This window comes from Hakea prostrata, chromosome 9 (genome assembly GCF_041222555.1).
Source record: "Hakea prostrata isolate BN-2017 chromosome 9, UWA_Hpros_2, whole genome shotgun sequence".
NCBI lineage: Eukaryota > Viridiplantae > Streptophyta > Magnoliopsida > Proteales > Proteaceae > Hakea > Hakea prostrata.
In genome coordinates, this window is record NC_142608.1 from 48178085 (window position 1) to 48196434 (window position 18350).

Below are 18350 nucleotides of genomic sequence, written 5' to 3' on the forward strand. Positions count from 1 at the left end.
CTTGGTGCCATGACAACTAATATAAAGTGCATGACTCCAAAACATAAGCAATTTCAGTATATAACATCTACCATTCCCTACCCCCACCCCCCAAAAAAAAAATGAATTTCCTAGAACATTCTCATTAAAATAAACAAGCTCCAACATGAAGATTTATATGAATAGTAATTAGCATAAACCCTTGAGCCAATAAAATTCCATGTACAAATATGTCCCTACATGAATCATCATATGGTTATGTCACACATGATGAGACTTCTTTATTCAGCAGCATATAATCCAGGAAGAATAGTGGTTAGATATTAGGTAACTGGATTGATCACTATCAAATAGAACTAACTACCAGCAACAGTATCCAAAAGATTAGATGATTCAAACTACTGAACAAATGGAATTCTGAAGGTTTCAAAATCTACATATGTTGCTTTGTGTAAATCCATGAATTTGGACAACCTAGAAGGTCTTACTTCGTACTAGGGGCCCTTTTTTCGGTTTTTCATGTTGACTGTGAACAACTGGTAGTTAATATCCCCCGTAGAACATTGCAAATTTAGCCCCTCCAAAATCCCAACAGAAACTGAACCATAAGTTCCTCAGAAGATAAGGATGGAATACAACATGTTTCTTCTCATATTATTCGATACACTTGACCAGAAAATATCAAAAGAAAAAAAGAAATTACTCAGGCTGAGTAAACTTACCAAACTTATAAGTACATATACCAAGCAATTAATAGATGTCAAACTAAGAAAGCAACTCCACATTATAACAAGTAACCCTGCAGAACCCAGGCTGATCATGGACCTAAAACCCCTGACAATACAATCCTTCCACTGTAACAACAACATCATCAGAAATTTCACCATCTTCAAAATCCCACTGCAAACCATCGGCCAATGGCGATCGACCAAAAAGAAAATCTTGTCTCTGAAGCAGCTCACTGCAGTTCTTGTACTTGGGTAAAGTTGCTTCTGTGACTGTATCCATTTCCATCCTTGCTTGAACAGCCCTATATCCTCCATAACATAAACCTAAAATCCTACGACCACGGCTCTTACTATTTTCCTATATCTTAACCAAAAAGCTCAGATGTCAGAATACTGAAACATTATTATCTGAATTCCATACAAATCCACAACCAGTTCTGAGTCTTCTGACTACTAGAATTCGAGATTTCATAGTTTCTTCATTGCCGTTGAAGATGCTAAAACATAAACTGAATATAAGCAGAGCTCGATCCTGCACTCAACTTGCTGATCTGCAAGCTCTCGCCAACCACCCAAGCACTTCACTTTCAGGCGTCCCTCTCCAAGGTCCAAACAAACAAGAGAAGAAGATTCAGAAACTTCTATTTAAAACAACATCAAGTCGCCATTAATGAACTCCACAGAGGAATTCCAAACAATCACCCCCCCCCTATAAAAGAACGCATAAGAGCACTACATCCGCATCAGCATTCCACCAAAAGAAGTCCACTACGGTCAAAAAAATTCATTCAGTCGGATTCCTTCACAAATAAGTTACCAAAAAAGCAGTTCCACTAAATCCCTCCTTTTCCTTTCTTGGACAAGTACAAGTCCCAACATTCAAAAGACAGTACAAAAAATTCACAAAAAACCAAACTATTTCAGTCCAATCAATCCAACTTCTTCACATGTTCGATCTCAAATCCAGACTAAACTCGAATTAGATTATCAAAGCTTCTAAGAAGTAACGACTTCATCGATTGTGTCGGGAGGAAATCTTCTTCCACAGTAACAACACCGACAAAATTTCTGCTCTATTGATCAAAGAAGGAAAAGAAAAAAAAATTAAAGCAGTGAAAAACTGACTTTAATTGAGATTCCGTGAAGATACCTTGTTAATGTATAACCCTTTGAAACCCTAGAATCTCTAAACTACAGAGCGTGATGAGAACATTGGATTTTCTTCGGGCGTTGCTCTTACGAATGAAAACAATCATCAAAAGTTTCAATACTAAAATCTCAGAAAGAAGTGTAATGAGTGATGTCTTGATGAGAAACTGTAGACTTTACAGGGTGAGCAAAAGTATATGCCACAAGCTACCGCACTAGAATCCATGCTTTGGCATCTGAACCCTGTAGATCCAAAGGTGGGCCCGATCATATTAACTTTGGCATTCATCATCATTAATGGTAGTTGATCAAGAGGTAGTTGGCCCACCAATTTGATGATTTAGTCTGTAGATGCCTAAAGAAAATTGTTGGTGTAAGGAAAGAAAATATTTTTACATTAAAAAAATTTTAAGACAACTAGAGATTAAAAAAAAGAAGACGGATAAATTAGGGACTACGCAACTCTTGGCTTGTGAGTTGTGAATGTGCCAGAGTAATCCCCAAGCTAGCTTTTGCCATTGGACAACCGATGAAGTGTAAAAAAGTGGGCCCAGTAGACAGTTAAATGTCACGTGCTCAAGGAGTTGGACGTTGGGAGAACACTCATTTAAAATCACTTTCAAGAAAGACAAATCAAGGCTTCAATTTCGATTTTTTTTTAGAACAATTTGTACAGCACCCAAAATGGAGGCCTAAAAACACTGGCACCCAACTTTATGTTTGAAAAACAAAGACACCTCACTTTTGAGTTTTCATTAACACTTTATTCCAATTTGTTTACAAACACCGTTAATTCACTATTTATAATTTTTTTAATTCCCAAAATACCCTAATCCAAATATGAAATGTGATTTAATCAATATCGTAAGAGTCTGAGACACTACTCATCTATCTCAGAGTCAAAAACACAAACACCTTGCGGCCATGGTTAGGCGACGTACTAAATGGATCTATGTGTGCAGTGAGCAACAAGATGCATCCATGGCCGCTGAGATAAAGTTTGCTTGTCTTATATGATAAAAATGAAATCTCTCGCAACAAACAAGGAAAGGTGGGCGAGAAGGGTTTTCTAAACAGCGGTGGTAGCAGCTCTAAACAAAATTTCTTTGCTATATACCTCTTTACAGGTAATGAAATAGTATTGTAACTTTTATGAATCAAACAGAAATTTTAAGTTGTTATATTCTTTTACGTTTCTGCAATCAAGCTAAAAGAAATTTTTTTTACATGTAAACACTGGATCTCTAAGGCTTTATCTAACAGATGAGACAAACAAGTTGTGCCTACCAGAGGAACCATCATGGAGTTTTCTTTTAAGGATTAGTTGACTGGCTCCAACATTTTGCATCAGATCATTGGTGAACCTCAGGAGAATGTTGATTTGGTCTTTGGCGAGATCGTTTTTGCTGCCTCACCTCCATCACCACCTAGTTACGGCCACACTTGGTCATTCTTGAACAGGTTCATCTTTGTAAATTTGATATTTTGAAGTCCTTGAGTGTCAAATAAAAAAGTTTTTAAGGGTATACTAATCTTTAAGATTGTATAGTTAACCATTCTAATGTAATAAGACTCATTTGCTTTTCAAACGTAAAGTGAGATGTCAATGCTTTTAGACCTCCATTTTGGGGTGCCTGTACAATTTGCTCTTTCTTTTTATTAAGAAAAAAATCTGTTCTCCTATCTTCATTATTTACTTAATCACAAATCTACATCACATATTTAGGGAGAGAATCTGAATGTTAGAGGTGATGTTATCCTGTCTGCTCACACATTATGTGAGAAGTATGGACCTTATGGTCTCTTGAGGAGGTTCTTGCTACTACAGCTAAAGTTACAAGAGAGTCTCTAGCTTTAAGAGTGGTTGCCCATGTTACAACAGCGAAAAGGAACTGCCAACAATCTAGTTGGACTCCCCCAATCGAACTAGCTCTCAAGGTTACTTACGATGCTTTAGAAGATCCTAAATTGAGGAAAATAGGGATTGCTTTTGTCATCCAAGACTCTTATAGGGCTATTTCTTGTAGTGGCAATCCATCGCAAACCCCTATTGAGTATATAAGCACCGGGAAGCATTGACAATCCCAAGTGGTCGTCTTATCGAGGGCAAGAAGTTCAGCATTAAAGACCTTATAATCAAGTCCAATTGTAAGGAAGTAATCCAATGGATTATTGAGAATCAAAACTGTGGTTGTTATTGTCTAGGATACAATTAACCTTGCATCTTCACTGTGAATCCCTAGACACTCCAACTTTGTAGTAGACAATATAGCTAAGGCAGGCTCTACCTACATTGAGTAAGCTAGATTGACCCATGTTCACTCCTTGATTGAGCTTTGTGTTCATATCTTCTCAGTCTTTCTGTTTTCTGAATGAAATCTATTATGGAAAAAAAAAATCTCAAGGTAATCAAATCCCATTAGTGTATTGTTGTTCTTCTTCCTTTGCCCTCTCCTTGTAGTAATATCAATATTGATCATAAGAATGATAGATTTCGGAAGCCAATTGTGTTTCGGTCTATGTCTATGTTTTATGAACCAATCACATGAAATCCATCATGAGACCCTTAAACACTATCTGATTCAATACTAATTGGTCATGTAGTGCACGTATGAGCGGGTGCAAGAGCATCTGAATAAATGAGGTTTTCAATTTCATTGAGAAGAGAGAACATAATCTCACATGATCCTGTTTTCTAAATAAGGATCACACCACTAATTAATGATTTTTTTTTCAAATAAAATATTTACTAATGACATTAAAGACACAAGGCTAGCTTCATTTACGTAGATATCCATCTCTTATCCTCTCATTGAGATTGTTTTGTTAGAACCAGAAGACCAGAGGCACAGTATAGACAGACCAATATTAGACAAAGATAAACAAATATATAAAATATACCTTATGTCAGAATCATTTACCCGAATGTAGTAGAAAAAGAGAAGGAAAATCAGTACGAACTCGAACAGGGTGGTTGAAGTGTACGTACAGTAGTTTTCCTTAAGGTATTTGAACGCCCCATTTAATGCAAACTGGGTTTGACCTTGACGTTCTCACCTCCAAGATACACACAACTCCTAGATTTGAAGGCTAGCACTCCAACATGTACTACTTGCTAAGGAGATACGATAGTAGTACACAGCGACAGAATGAAGAAAACAAAAACGGAATTTTTCTAACTCTAGAATACGAATTTCTATTTTTTTTTTCTCCAAAATCAAAGTGAGGTTTTTGTTCAGAACTTCACCTCTATTTATAGGCTCACATGGACACCTTCAGAGAGCTACATTTGTACGTAAGGTCACCTTCAGAGAGTTGTGACTGTATGATCAGTCACCTCCCTATAACAAAACCCAAAACCAGGTTTTTTGGACCCAAGTCCCATCATAAACATTTAATATTATTTATATTATATTATAGTGCCCCATGGCCTGGTTAGACTAGGGTCTACGGACCACAACCGCAATCCACGCCTAACTCGGTCCAACTCGATGCATGCGTGTGATCCACACTTAGTTCTCTACCGGCATACACCCCACTTAGAAGTTATATATGTATATATAAACCATATAATCGTTAGCTCCATCCGATGTGGGACTAAACACATATGGTAAATTAAATTACCTAAAATATATGCCGAATTGCCAACACATCCAGAAGAGTCCTATAGAGTAAGAATTAAACAAGAGTCCTAAAACAAAACTAGGGAGATAGAGTTTTAATGTTTTGAAACTTATCTAAATAGTATATTATATTAAATTATTATTTTATTTTAAAATAAAAATCTAAAAATGTTTCTATCCACAAACAAATTTTATGACTGAAACAATCTTCTAATTCTTGTCACCAATTTTATTCCAAGGTCTACAAATAGAGCTGCAGGTTTCGTCTTCACTAATTATACAAGGTAGACACCACTCTTTATATAAGTTCTTACTCAATGATCTTTTTTTTTACCAAAAAAAGATTTTATACATAAATTACAGAACTAGTTAGTGAAAGTTAATTAAATTACCACAAAAGAGTTAGCTCAGTTGGTAATAACCAACATTTTTTAGTAAAAATGTTAGAGTCCAACTCTCCGTGATTGTATAGTAATACTTATTCACTCTAAACATGTAAAAAAATAACTTGTTTTAAAAGGGGAAAAAGAGAAAAAATTAACCAAACTCTCTTACAAGTTGCTGATCATAAGACTCCTTAAACAAAGGAATCCATTTTGAATATTAATGGGGTGATATTCCTCAAACGAAAAGAAGTTCTAGATTGACCCAAGCATGCAAACCAGTGGGAGAGTTTGGGATTGTTAATGTTACTGTTAGAATTCTTTAAAAAAATTGTTGTTGTCGAAATTATTATAGGTTTTGTGAATGTGCTTCTAATGCAATAGTGACAATCTTCTCTTTAGAAGCAGTAAGACCAAGAAAGTCTTGGGCTTCGAAATTCCGTTCCTCTATACCTTCCCTCCTCCCTCCTTTCCATCCGCCAGCCTAAAGGCCTCTAGTCCTTATAACCGAATTGATGATGACTAAGAAAAGAAAAACATATATCTTAATGCTCAATCTGCTTTACCTACTAAATCTACAAAAGGACCAATCAACAACAATATTTCTACCACAATTAAACAGATCACTTGAACTCATTGAAGAGATCAAATTTAGCTAAAACTCTTTTTTTGTTATCTTAAAAGTTAAAAGTATGTAAGGTCCCCACCTAACAACTATTCGCCTACTATGTTAAAACAACATCAAAATCTCTAACATGATTAAATGAAAATTAAACTAATTAAAGGTGGTCCAGGTTCTAAAGCTAGCTCCAGCCTTACCTAAACTGCGATAACATCATTATTATCAATCTTCTTCTTTTTTTTTTTCGTCAACGGCAAAGGAAGTATCACTTCTTTTCATGGTGAGATTCTGACATTAGGATTAGAATCTTGAGTCATTATTACATGATCACCTTCTATTCCTATTGATGAAATCAAATTTATTTCTTTGTGGATGGATGAACACTAGATCTTTGTGTTTATCTTTTGAAATAGTCAAAAAATTATATGATACATAATCCTACTCTATTGAACTTTGGTTTGTAATTCGTGTTTGTCAAATTGATTATTTATAAAACCATGTTTTTCGTTAAAAATTTATTTTCTAAAATTTTAAAATATTTTTATTCTTCACTTGTAATTGTTAGGAGACACATTACAACAGTAATAATAAGTATTTACTCATGGTTGAGCGACAAAATTATCTATACATATGGTGGGATTACAATTTGTTATGGTTGGCAATGTAAAATGGATGTAGATGTCACCATTTTTTTTCCTTTCCTAAAACACATATTAATTTATAATATATTTTTTTTAAAATTTGTCTTGAACATATGATGGTCATATTTCAAGAAGAAAGATTATTCTACATGAGCGTGCCTAATCTTACTTATGGATTAGGGTAATATCACGAGCATGGATAAGATTGGGATAATCATCATCAAAGGGATAACGTCGCCCGGTTATCCGGTCCTCTACTGCCCAAACTGTGGTCTTCGCTCACGGATCTTATTGATAGTCCAACGCTCCCGAGAGGCTCGAGTGCATCCCGAGGAGTTCGGGTCCTCTTTCCTCACTACCATACAGGTGAGGAGGGATCTCGATCAAGATACTATCCGAGACTCGGTTCGGATCATCGATGATCCAACTATCGGTCTGCTATCTAGTCACCTTTCCCGTTTCTTCATTCATTGCTCTGCGCGGTTTGTGATTAGTTCATCAACTTAGCCTTCGGGGGACTCCCGCCCCCGCGGGCCCATCGCGCTTTTTTGCGGACATCCGTGGAGTCCGGGGTTTGGGATCGGTTGGTGGAATGGTGTGTGTCACCATTTTTCCCTTTCCTAAAACACATATTAATTTATAATATATTTTTTTTTAAATTTGTCTTGAACATATTATTGTCATATTTCAATACGAAGAGGGTTTTCAACATGAGCGATGTAAGAATAAAATTATACATTACGATTATATATTATCACGAGGCAATAGGATAAAGAAATATAAAATGGAATTTGATTACCACTATTTACCATATTGTTGGTGTAGATTTTGCCGTGATCTTTAGACCGTGAATCTAGCACCAAACCTATCAGATCTGGATTGATCTAAACCAAATTGAACTGAACTCCGAGTTGAACTCTTAGCGCCTGCGTGAATGTCGTTAGAAACGGAACCAATCAGCTGGATCGGCATCGCGTCTCCGATGATCTAGTTAGTGATTGGAAAGGAGTTGGGTTTCAGAGCTTCCGAGGAGCTTTAATGGAAGAAGACAAGAAGTAACGAGAGTTTCCGTAGATCTCAGTCTCTTAACTTTCAAGTGAATATGTTGTCTCTATATATAGATTTCCCACCTGATCTCCTTTTAACTGTGATCGTCATATTGTAATGATGAATTTGATGGTTATGAAACTTATGATTAGGCCTTCACTTAGTTCCTAGGTGGACCCATTGATAGCCTTGCCTCATCAGCTTAAATCAATCGAAATGGCTTTAAAAAGCGAACCGGCCTGAACCGGAGTTAAGATATTTTATTCACAACACATATGATTAAAAGTACTAGTTTGAACCCAAAAATAAAGGTAAGATTAGTATATAGGAATCCATTTCCCAAGATGGGGTAATTTGTTTTTCAGAAGATGTAGCCCAAAAAGGCTACATCAATTCAATTTCTTTTTGCTTTTAAGCAATTTCAATATTTCTCTTCAAGACAAAAAGAGCTTATAATATGCTAAGATCAGATCTTTTAAGGATCAATCAGATGGGATGGCGTGGCCCAAGCTGGTTGTTCCACCATTGTCTTCTCTTTTCTTTTCTTTGTTTATGGGGTTTATTGGGTCAGTTTACCAATCCTGTCAACTTGAAAACCAATCTCCTTCTAGTTTTCAAGTGTCAATCACACATAGATTGCTCAATCATGCTAGTAAATAATTCATCTTTACTTGCTCATGTTGTGTTTGGATGTTGCCATAGGAATTCGTAACTTCAATTTCTTAATAGAAAAGCTTAGTTTATAGTGCATTAATAAAAGATTGTCACATCATTAGAGAGTGAATATATAAATAATAAAATATGCCATCTTTTATAACATCTGGGGTAGTTTGTTTTTCAGAAGATGTAGCTTTTTTGGGCATACACTATGAATATGGGTTTGGCTGTAGCTCTAGGGTGGTAATTGATGTATGAACCAACTACACCTTTGGATGTTAATGTTAGTTTAGTTATTTATTTTTATTTTTTTTGGTACAAAGGGGTTTTATTAAGCCGGGGTATGGGGATATTAATATGCCTTAATAAGAGTCGAACCCCACGACCTCTTTATTAAGAGGTGTTGGTTTCACCACTAAAACAGCTCTGCATTGGCTTAGTTTACTTATTCTATAAGAAGAAAAAGAATAGATGTTCACTTTATCAAAAGATTTCTTTAGTCATTAGTAAAGTTCCACCTAATGCACGACGGGTAAGCAGAAATATGTGTTATTTTTTGGGTGGTATTATATTAAGAGAATGTTTATCAATAACAAATTAAAATAAGCATTAATAAGTTTTATACATTAATTTTTTCTATTTTAAGAATAAAATATGAGAAGCTAACTTATTAGAGATCCTAATTCCATGCTTTGGTAGTAGATGTGAAGCTGTTGAGCTTATTTTCCAACTTAATTGATTGCTTGAGCCTAGATGCTTTGAAAATAGCTTCATCTCTCTTTCTTGTGGTCTAGATGAGTTTGTAGGAGAGTTCAATGATAACTAGCTTCCACTGTTATTTCATGGTGGAGTCGGATGATAGACATGATGATGACGATATTTCAAAACTTCTCTTTGTAAAGTTGACAATAAGGACTTGAAGATACTGTTAGGGCTAGCGGTAGAATGACTATTAATGTCAAGAGAAACTATGGAGATCCTCTCAAATGAAGTAGAACGGAACTTCTTGTAGACACGTCAAATCATTGCTGTCGGTAGATTTTGATCGTTCTTAGTGGAGGAGCTTCGGTGGCGACAGAAACATGATGTGATCGGATTTAGAAAGTTACATTTTTCTTTTCTTATTTTATAATTTATAATAAGATATAGATGGGAGAAAGAAAGATAAATGATTATGATTTAATAAAGAAAATGAATCATAAATGAATATTTTCTTTTAGATAACCTCAAGTCAATAACAACTCTAACCGATGCATTAAAACTCTAGAAGACAAAGACCTAAATACATTTATAAAGATTTTTAAGAAATAGAAGGATTATGAACCAATAAAGAAAATGAATCATAAATGAATATTTTCTTTTAGATAACCCTAAGTCAATAACAACTATAACTGATGCATGAAAATTCTGGAAGAAAAAGAAGATCTAAATACATTTACAAAGATTTTCATGATTTCTTTCCTAAGTGGATGAGAGATTTTTGGGACAAGGAGAAGGTTTAAGAAGATAAAATGTTTGCTTTAGAGCATAAAGATTTAGACTTGTTAATAATTGATTGAATTAAGAGAAATAAGGGAGTTAAGATGGTAACTATTCTTTTGAATATGAAGAGTGAGTTTATATAATTATTAAGTTAAAAAAAAAATTAAGAATTAAAAGTAAGAATAATACTTTGTTTTATTGTGAGAATATTACAAAGACTAAGGAAAGTGAAGAGATATTGATTTTTATTTTCAAAGCTTTACAAAATGAATGTATTAAAATTTAGGGATAATTATTGTTGCTCTCTTGTACTTTAATTTTTATTACTAATAAACCCTATTCTTTACAAAATTACTATTGCCCCCCTTCCTTATGACGGTGTTAAGTAGCCATTAAATTTGAGTAAATGTAATGTCTACTTTGTCTTTCATTAAAATTAACAAATTAGAACATGATGCTACCCCCATTTATAAAAACCCGATTAAATGTCAAATTTATCCTAAAATTCATTTATTTTGAATTAAAAAATGGCAAAGTTCAAATCTTATTTGGGTTCACATCTTGTTGGGGTAATTGTATTACAAATTCTTCAAACACACAAAATTGAAATTGCAATACAATTGAGAGATGAAGATCTTTAGTAAATCTGGAGAGCTAATGCCAGGAAGAACAAAAGGCTTTGGACACGTAATGGAGTTGCAACCGAACAAACCACCGATCAATGAGGTTGAGTCACACCTTGAGTGCTGTCTTTAAGGTAATTGATGCACCCTACTACCAAGGGTTCTTCGCACCACCACCTCCAAGATAAAGCAACCTCCAACTAAAATATAAGGTAGTTCTTCTAGTCCCTTCAAGGAGCCAAAAGCTAGAGCACAACACTTAGACAAATTCAAGAAGAAAGAAATTAACTTTGTAACACAAATTATGCAAGTGTGAGAAGTGTGTGTCTCAATTGCACACCACATGCAAGGAAAGTTGGGTTTATATAGGCCCAAACCTCACCTTACACCCCTTAGGATCTCCACTAATGGAGAATCAATGGTTTGTCCCTCCTCCACTAATGAGAATAAACCACATTGACCTAACCTCCCCACTACTTGGAGAAGTAATTCTCATATTCACTTCTTTGGAATGAATATGATTTAATCCATTCAAAGACCTTAACCCCACTCATGGTAATGGCCATGAATGGTCATGAAGTTGAAATGAGAAATGAAGGTCAAGAGTTAGAATTTGAGTAAATTCCATAATTCAAGTAAGCCCACCTCATCATCATGATCAAGACCTTTAAGACCCATGACCATTGTCATGAAGAGCCTCATAACCAAGGTCATGAAGGGTCTTCTTTACTCATGATGCCTCATTACCACCCTTTCCTCATGGGTCCCACACACTAACAAAATAATTAAATAAAAGAAATGCAAAAAACTAATTTTGAAACTTAATATAGATTTTAATAAAAAATCTAACACACCTTCTCCTCTTGAAAATATGATGTTTTATATTCGTTTCTCAGTAGCATGTGGGAAAAGAGCATTGTTTCCAATGAGTTCCATGCGATGGATGGTCCTGATCCGTCCTGCTCAACCTTGCTACAATCATCTGATTCATACAGAATTAAACACATCTGGCCGCAAAGACTTGATTACATTGAAAACAAAGAACCTTCTTACCATCCAAATTACCAACTAATTAGCAAGAGAGATGAAAGCAATGAGTTCCATGCGATGGATGAACCCGTCCTGCTCATCCTTGCTACGGTCATCTCATTCATACATAATTAAACGCATCTTGGCGCAAAGACTTGATTACATTGAAAACAAATAACCTTCTTACCATCCAAATTACCAACTAATTATCAAGAGAGATGAAAGCCAATCTTGAAATTCCTTACTTCAATTCTTTACCATATCCAAATCCCTCTAGACCTGTGTTTGTTTTCTCCTTGGGTTTCAGCTCTTGCCAATCGCAGAGAAGGGGAAAAATTGCAGAGTTTCTGTATTCTGCTAGCACCTGTAAATAAGGTGAAATATGTGGGTTATTTAAGATTTTCTCCTTTCATTAAATTTTGTTTCCAACATAAAAATGTATGGACAAACAAAGGCTAAAGAAATTTTCATTGGTTCATTCTTGTGCATTACCAAGTGCCTTAATGTTCTTTCAAATTATCATTTGCTTCTATTGGTTACATTGGGTACTTCAAAGGATTATATTCAAGTTTTAGTTGAAACGGACAACAAATATTAGATGAACCTAAATGTTGTGACAACGTTAATCCCTTCCTCGTGATCAAGTACTTTGAAGAGGGTAATTCCACATCAAGAATAAGAATTGAGACGTCAAACTCTTCACAAATTTTGGGTTGTGGAGAACCTGCCCAAGGCTTTAGGCCATAAAGGCCACTCAGATTAGAATTTGTTAGAGATGGTTGGACCTGGTTGTTGGAATGCCATGCACAAAACCATGTATAGTTGAGATGAGAAGTGGACCTTTAGTTGATTCTGATGCAATTTGTTATTCTCAGGTTGACACTGAGAAGGGGGTGAATTAGTGTCTTCAAAAATTCGCTTTGATATAAAGCTTCTTTAATCTCAAAACAAGATTGATAAGAATAATCTCGTAGCTATCAACTACACAAGGACACGTCCACCACACACCACAATGTGGCTGGGTCTACCAGACAGTGTACCACCACTCTGCAATCAAGACACTCCAATATGTGCAACAAAGAAAATTAAACCAAAGACACAATGCACCAGAGTTTATGTGGTTCGGCCAAGCTGCCTACGTCCACAGAGTAATACCCACCATACCCAGGGTTTTGTATATTACTCAATACACTCTTAGATATTTTGATTGCTACAACAGTCCAAGAACACCAATCCCTACTTTATTCTAAAATGCAATTCAGACAAGGATGCCAACCCCAACCCCTTAGACAAGCTCCAACTTGCTAGGTTACAATGTAAAACAATAATTCAAGTTCCCCAAATTACATTCATGATCTAGGATTTTAATTAGTAAAACATAGCCTAGAAAATAATAAACAAAAACTTGTGAATATGGGTTACCTTAACTTGTGTAAGATGCATGGAAACAAGACTTTTTTTTTCTTTTGTCTCCAATTCTTCTTTCTCTTTTCAATCTTTCTCAGTTTTCCTCTTTTTGAAACACAAAATTGCTGCACCTTTGTTCTCTATTTCAAATGCGGCCTTGTTGTATTTTTTTCTTCTCAAACACAGGACAGCAGCAGCCCTCTTTTCTTCTTCTTAAAAATTAGGCAGCAATAGCATTTTCTCTTGATTTTCTTCTTGAAGGTACACAACAACAACTCTCTTTTCTTTCTTTTTTTCAATTGCAGAACAATTTCTTTCTTTTTGTTTCTTCCAATCACAGAGTAGTAGTTGCAGGACAACAACACTTTTCTTTAAAAAAAGAGCAGCCATAGCTGCTTCCTTTTCCCTCTATTTTTCTTCTTGACTATAGAATGCAACAGCATCTTCTTCCTGTTTTCTTTCTCCTTTTTCTCTCACTCTCTATTTTTCAGCAATATTACTCAACCATAGAATACTTGTTTTCTTTGAAAAAAATGATATTTCAAATACCTGCTGCTTCTTCTTCCTTCTCTTTTCACTTTCTCTCCTGTTTAGCAAAAGAAGACTCGATTCCAAATCCCTAGCACAACATCTTCTTCTTCCTCTTTTTGTTCAAAACACAGGCTAACAGCAACTATTTTTCTTCTCCTTAAAACCCACACTGGCAGCAGCTTCCTTTCTTTCTCTCTCCATTCTTACTCTTTTGTTCAACGATAGAAGACATACTTAGGTAATTTCTTCTTTTCTAAGAAAGGCTGGCTATTATTTTTCAATTGAGCAGCAGCTTCGTCTTCTTGCTTTTCTTCACATCTTCTCTCTTAAAATTTCAGCAATAGAAGATATTGAGGAAAAATGATTCAGAACCCTTGGAGTAACAGCTTCTTGTTTCTCTCCTATTTTCTTTCTCACACACTTTCTAATTTTTGTAGATCTTGAAAAGGTAGAAGATGGGTTTTCTATTTCCCAACGAAAACCCTCTCTTTTTGAATCTTAAAAAGGATTGCCAAAACCCCTTTTCTTTTTTTTTTTTAACACTTTTTCTATTGTGCTTGCTGTACCATATCAAGGCCCATATCAAAGAACCATTGGTTGAACCAGCTCTAATACTTGGTTGACCCAAGTTGATTTGAGCCCAACTATTGAACCACTTAACCATCTCAATATTCTCACTTAAGTTGCCACCAATGACAACACCTTCATCTTCAACCAATGGAACAACACAATTTTTTGTCAACACATTCAATTCCAATACCGAACTCTCAAAAAATTGATAGACTCCATAAGTATTAACAAATATTGTTTTCAACATAAACAAAATATTCAACTTAATAGTTCAATTCACACCCTTAGTCTCTTGACCCAAAATACATTAACAGTGAAAAATATCTAACCATAAGTAACTCAACCATACTATTCAAATATGCTCTAAAACATATAAAGTCATCTAGTTGTCCTTCAAAGCCTTCTTCCTTTCCCATTGTCTTCTTCTTTTGGCTCTAAATTTCTCCTCGGCTGATTTAATTGGAGCAATGGTGGTTGAAGCAACTTGGGATCTGGTGACCCTCTGTGATGTGTTGACCTAATCTAGTTGGAAAAGATTAACATTTGTCTGCATTAATTAAAAAAAGAAGGCATATTTATGAGATTAATGATAAAATGATGAAAAACAAATATTGAAAATTTGTGATATAAAATTACAGTTTGGGAACTATCCCCAGTGTGTTGGTCCTTTGATTTTCTCTGCCTCTGCTTAACAATGAATAACAAAAATAGATAAGTAAATTGAGCATATTGTTTTTTTGTAGAAAAAACCAGTTTAGTTGAGTTGCATACCTTACTAGTTGAAGCTCTCTTTTCTTTCACTACAGCTCTTTGACAAGTAGTCATATTATGCCCAATCTACTTACAGGTGCTACATCTAAGACTCTTTGTCCTCTTTCAAAACTCAGGAGCACATCCCTCATCAGGGTCGCTTCTTCTATTCTTACGAGGTCGACCTGCTCCTTTCTTAGAGTTGGAGGTTGTACAATCTCATTTCTGACTCTTTGCTCTCCAGTTGCTCTACATCTGGTATAGGGTGGATCATATAACCATATGTAAGAGTATACTTATCCAGGTGGTATGTTGCATCGACATATTGTTCAATATTATATCAAAAGTGACTAATTGTTGCAACAGTATGTAACATGGAATGCCAACTAGTTGCCAAAGGCCACAACTACAACTACATTCATTCAACTTCACAACATTGTTTATTCCAAATTTATCGAGCACCTCACATTCAAAGTTCGAAGAAGAGAACACCTTACAATGTGATATGGAGAGTTTATGATCAGACCGGGTTCATACCTGGTCCGACCCTCGACCCCGGTCGAGACGGAGAAAACCGAATCGCTCCCGAGCGAACCGGATCCGGAAGATGGCTTGCTGAAGAAGAAAGCTTATTCGGCTGCAAGCGTGCCCTAATCTTACTTATGGATTAGGGTAATCACCCTAATGATGGCAGACTCAAACTGACGGCTGCGGATAATCATTATCGAAGGGATAACCATCGCATAACCTAAAGGTTATCTCAGGAGTCCTCTACTAGCCCAAACTAGTAGAAGTCTATCGCTCAACGGATCTAGCTGATAAGATCCAATGACTACCCGAAGAAGGCTCAAGTGCATCCAACGAAGGAGATTCGAAGGTACACTCTATATAAACCTCACTACCATACAAGGTGAGGGAGGGATCAATCGATCAAAAAGAATACTATCTAAGACTCAGGTTCAGATACATACTGATAGACCTAAACTATCAGCGTTCTGCTATCTAGATCACCTTTCCCAGTTCTTCATTCATTAGCTTTGTGCTTCTAGCAGAGCCGTTTGTGATTAAGTTCATCAACTGACTTAGCCTTCGGAGGTGGACTCCCGACCCCAGCGGTCGGGCCACATCTGACGCTTTCGTTTTGTAGGACATCACGTGGAGATCCAAGGGCTGAGTAGATTTTGGACGCATCATTTGGCGCCGTCTGTGGGAAACGACTTGAAAAGCCATGGTGACTAGATCAGCAGCCGCAACAGCCGCTGCACAACGCAATTCCGGTGTTCAGATACCTGGAGTGAATAATCCAGTTATTCCCCAGGAAAGCCAAAATCCTATCGAAGTGGATGATGGCCAGGGAGGACGTAATCCTCCTCCTGATACAATCCAAGATCAATTGGATCAGGTAAAGATTCAACTCTTGGAGGTGAGCCAAGCACTCCGCGTGCTCACCAGACGAGTGGTTTTACCACAAGAGCCTGATCAACGCGATTCAGGGAGACGTGCATTGCCACGTGACCAGAGAATGGCTGAAGACCGGAATGTTGATCAGAATTTCCGTGAAGGAGACCGAGGACTTCGGAGGATCGATGATCAACCGAGACGAGGCGATCGGTTCGACAGACCGCAAGAGAGTACAACTGATTCAAATACAAGGTTGGATACAGGGGTAAGAACTCACTCACCCATCGTCGAAGAACCGTTCGTGATGATCGAGCAGTTCGTGACGAGAGGAATGTTCGGGAAGGACGGGCTGTTCGTGATGATCGAGTAGCACGGGATGATCGTGTTAATCAAGGTCTTGATCATGTTGCTAAAGATCACTCGACCCAGATTGGTCAAGAATTGGCCAACATCAATGAGAAATTAGGGCAGTTGGCTAAGGGAAGAATAACTGAGGATATTTACTCAGTCATTCGGTAGACTCCTTTTGCTGAGCCAATTGCGGGATATCGGTTTCCCCATAACTTCCGTTTGCCTACCTTCTCAACATTCGATGGCTCCGGAGATCCAACAGCTCACATCGGCTATTACCAACAGACCATGGCAGTTTCAGTTAATTCTGATGAAATTCTATGCAGGGTTTTTGGTTCATCTCTAACTGGAGCGGCACAAAAGTGGTTTTCTAACCTCCCCTCTAGAAGAATAGTAAACTTTGACGAATTGGCGCGCCAATTCATAGGGCGATTCCAGAGTGGGATACAGGTCAAGAAAACAGAAGAAACCTTGTTTACTGTCAAACAAGGAAAGAGCGAATCGATCAGAGAGTTTCTGAAAAGATTCAACAAAGTGACGATGGAGATAGAAAACTTGGATGAACAAGTAGCCAGAACCCGAATCATTCCGGAGTCTGAAAACAAAATCCAAATTTGTTGGAGCCGGAGAGGCGCAGAAGCGGAAGAAGCTGAATGGTGAAGATTCTATCACCTTTAGCGAGGAAGACGAAAGAGACGTATGTTTACCTCATGATGATGCTATAGTCATCAAGGTAGAGATTGCACGGCGGGAAGTGCATAGAGTATTGATTGATACAGGGTCTGCAGCTGACCTAATTTCCTACGAAGTGTATCAAAAATTGAAGGTGGATCAGGACTTGATGAAACCTTCATCTACACACCTATATGGTTTTGCAGGGTCATCTGCAGTAGCTGAAGGATCGGTTCAGTTGGATCTATCCATTGGAAGTTTTCCTAAGGAAACAACTGTCCGAATCAATTTTTTGGTGGTTCGAGAACTACCAGCCTATAATATGATTCTCGGGCGACCATCTTTATCCAAGATAGGTGCTATTGTTTCGACAAAACACCTGAAGATAAAATTCCCGACTGATATGGGAATTGGTCAAGTCTCCTCTGACCAGAAGATCTCTCGGCAGTGCTATGTTGCCTATTTAAAAGACAAGGAGGGTCTGAGGAAGGTTACTGCCCTCCCCATAGAAGTTCGAGATGATCGGGAAGAGACAGAGATGCAAAGGCCCGAACCAGTGGAGAAACTGGAGCAAATCCAGCTATGTACCGAAGACGAGAAAAAGATTACTTATATCGGGTCTGAACAACTGAAAGAAGGGTTTCCTCATTATAAATGGAGGGAACAGAGCCAGGTCCACCATTGGACCCGGAGGTTTGAGGCTGC

At 36.8% G+C, this 18350-nt stretch overlaps 1 protein-coding gene across 2 annotated transcripts in view; it reads right to left on the minus strand.

Annotated features, from left to right (window-relative positions):
• The window catches only part of LOC149005385 (uncharacterized), a 29082-nt gene extending 26972 nt beyond the window's left edge, over positions 1–2110 (minus strand). The window contains exon 1 of one of the 2 annotated variants that reach the window (XM_089169552.1): positions 702–2110. In XM_089169552.1, coding sequence (XP_089025678.1) covers positions 702–1022 — 321 coding nt within the window. In that variant the 5' untranslated portion in view covers positions 1023–2110. The remainder of the gene's footprint in view (positions 1–701) is intronic. The other variant, XM_089169553.1, reaches the window with a different exon arrangement.
• Positions 2111–18350: the final 16240 nt, after the last annotated feature.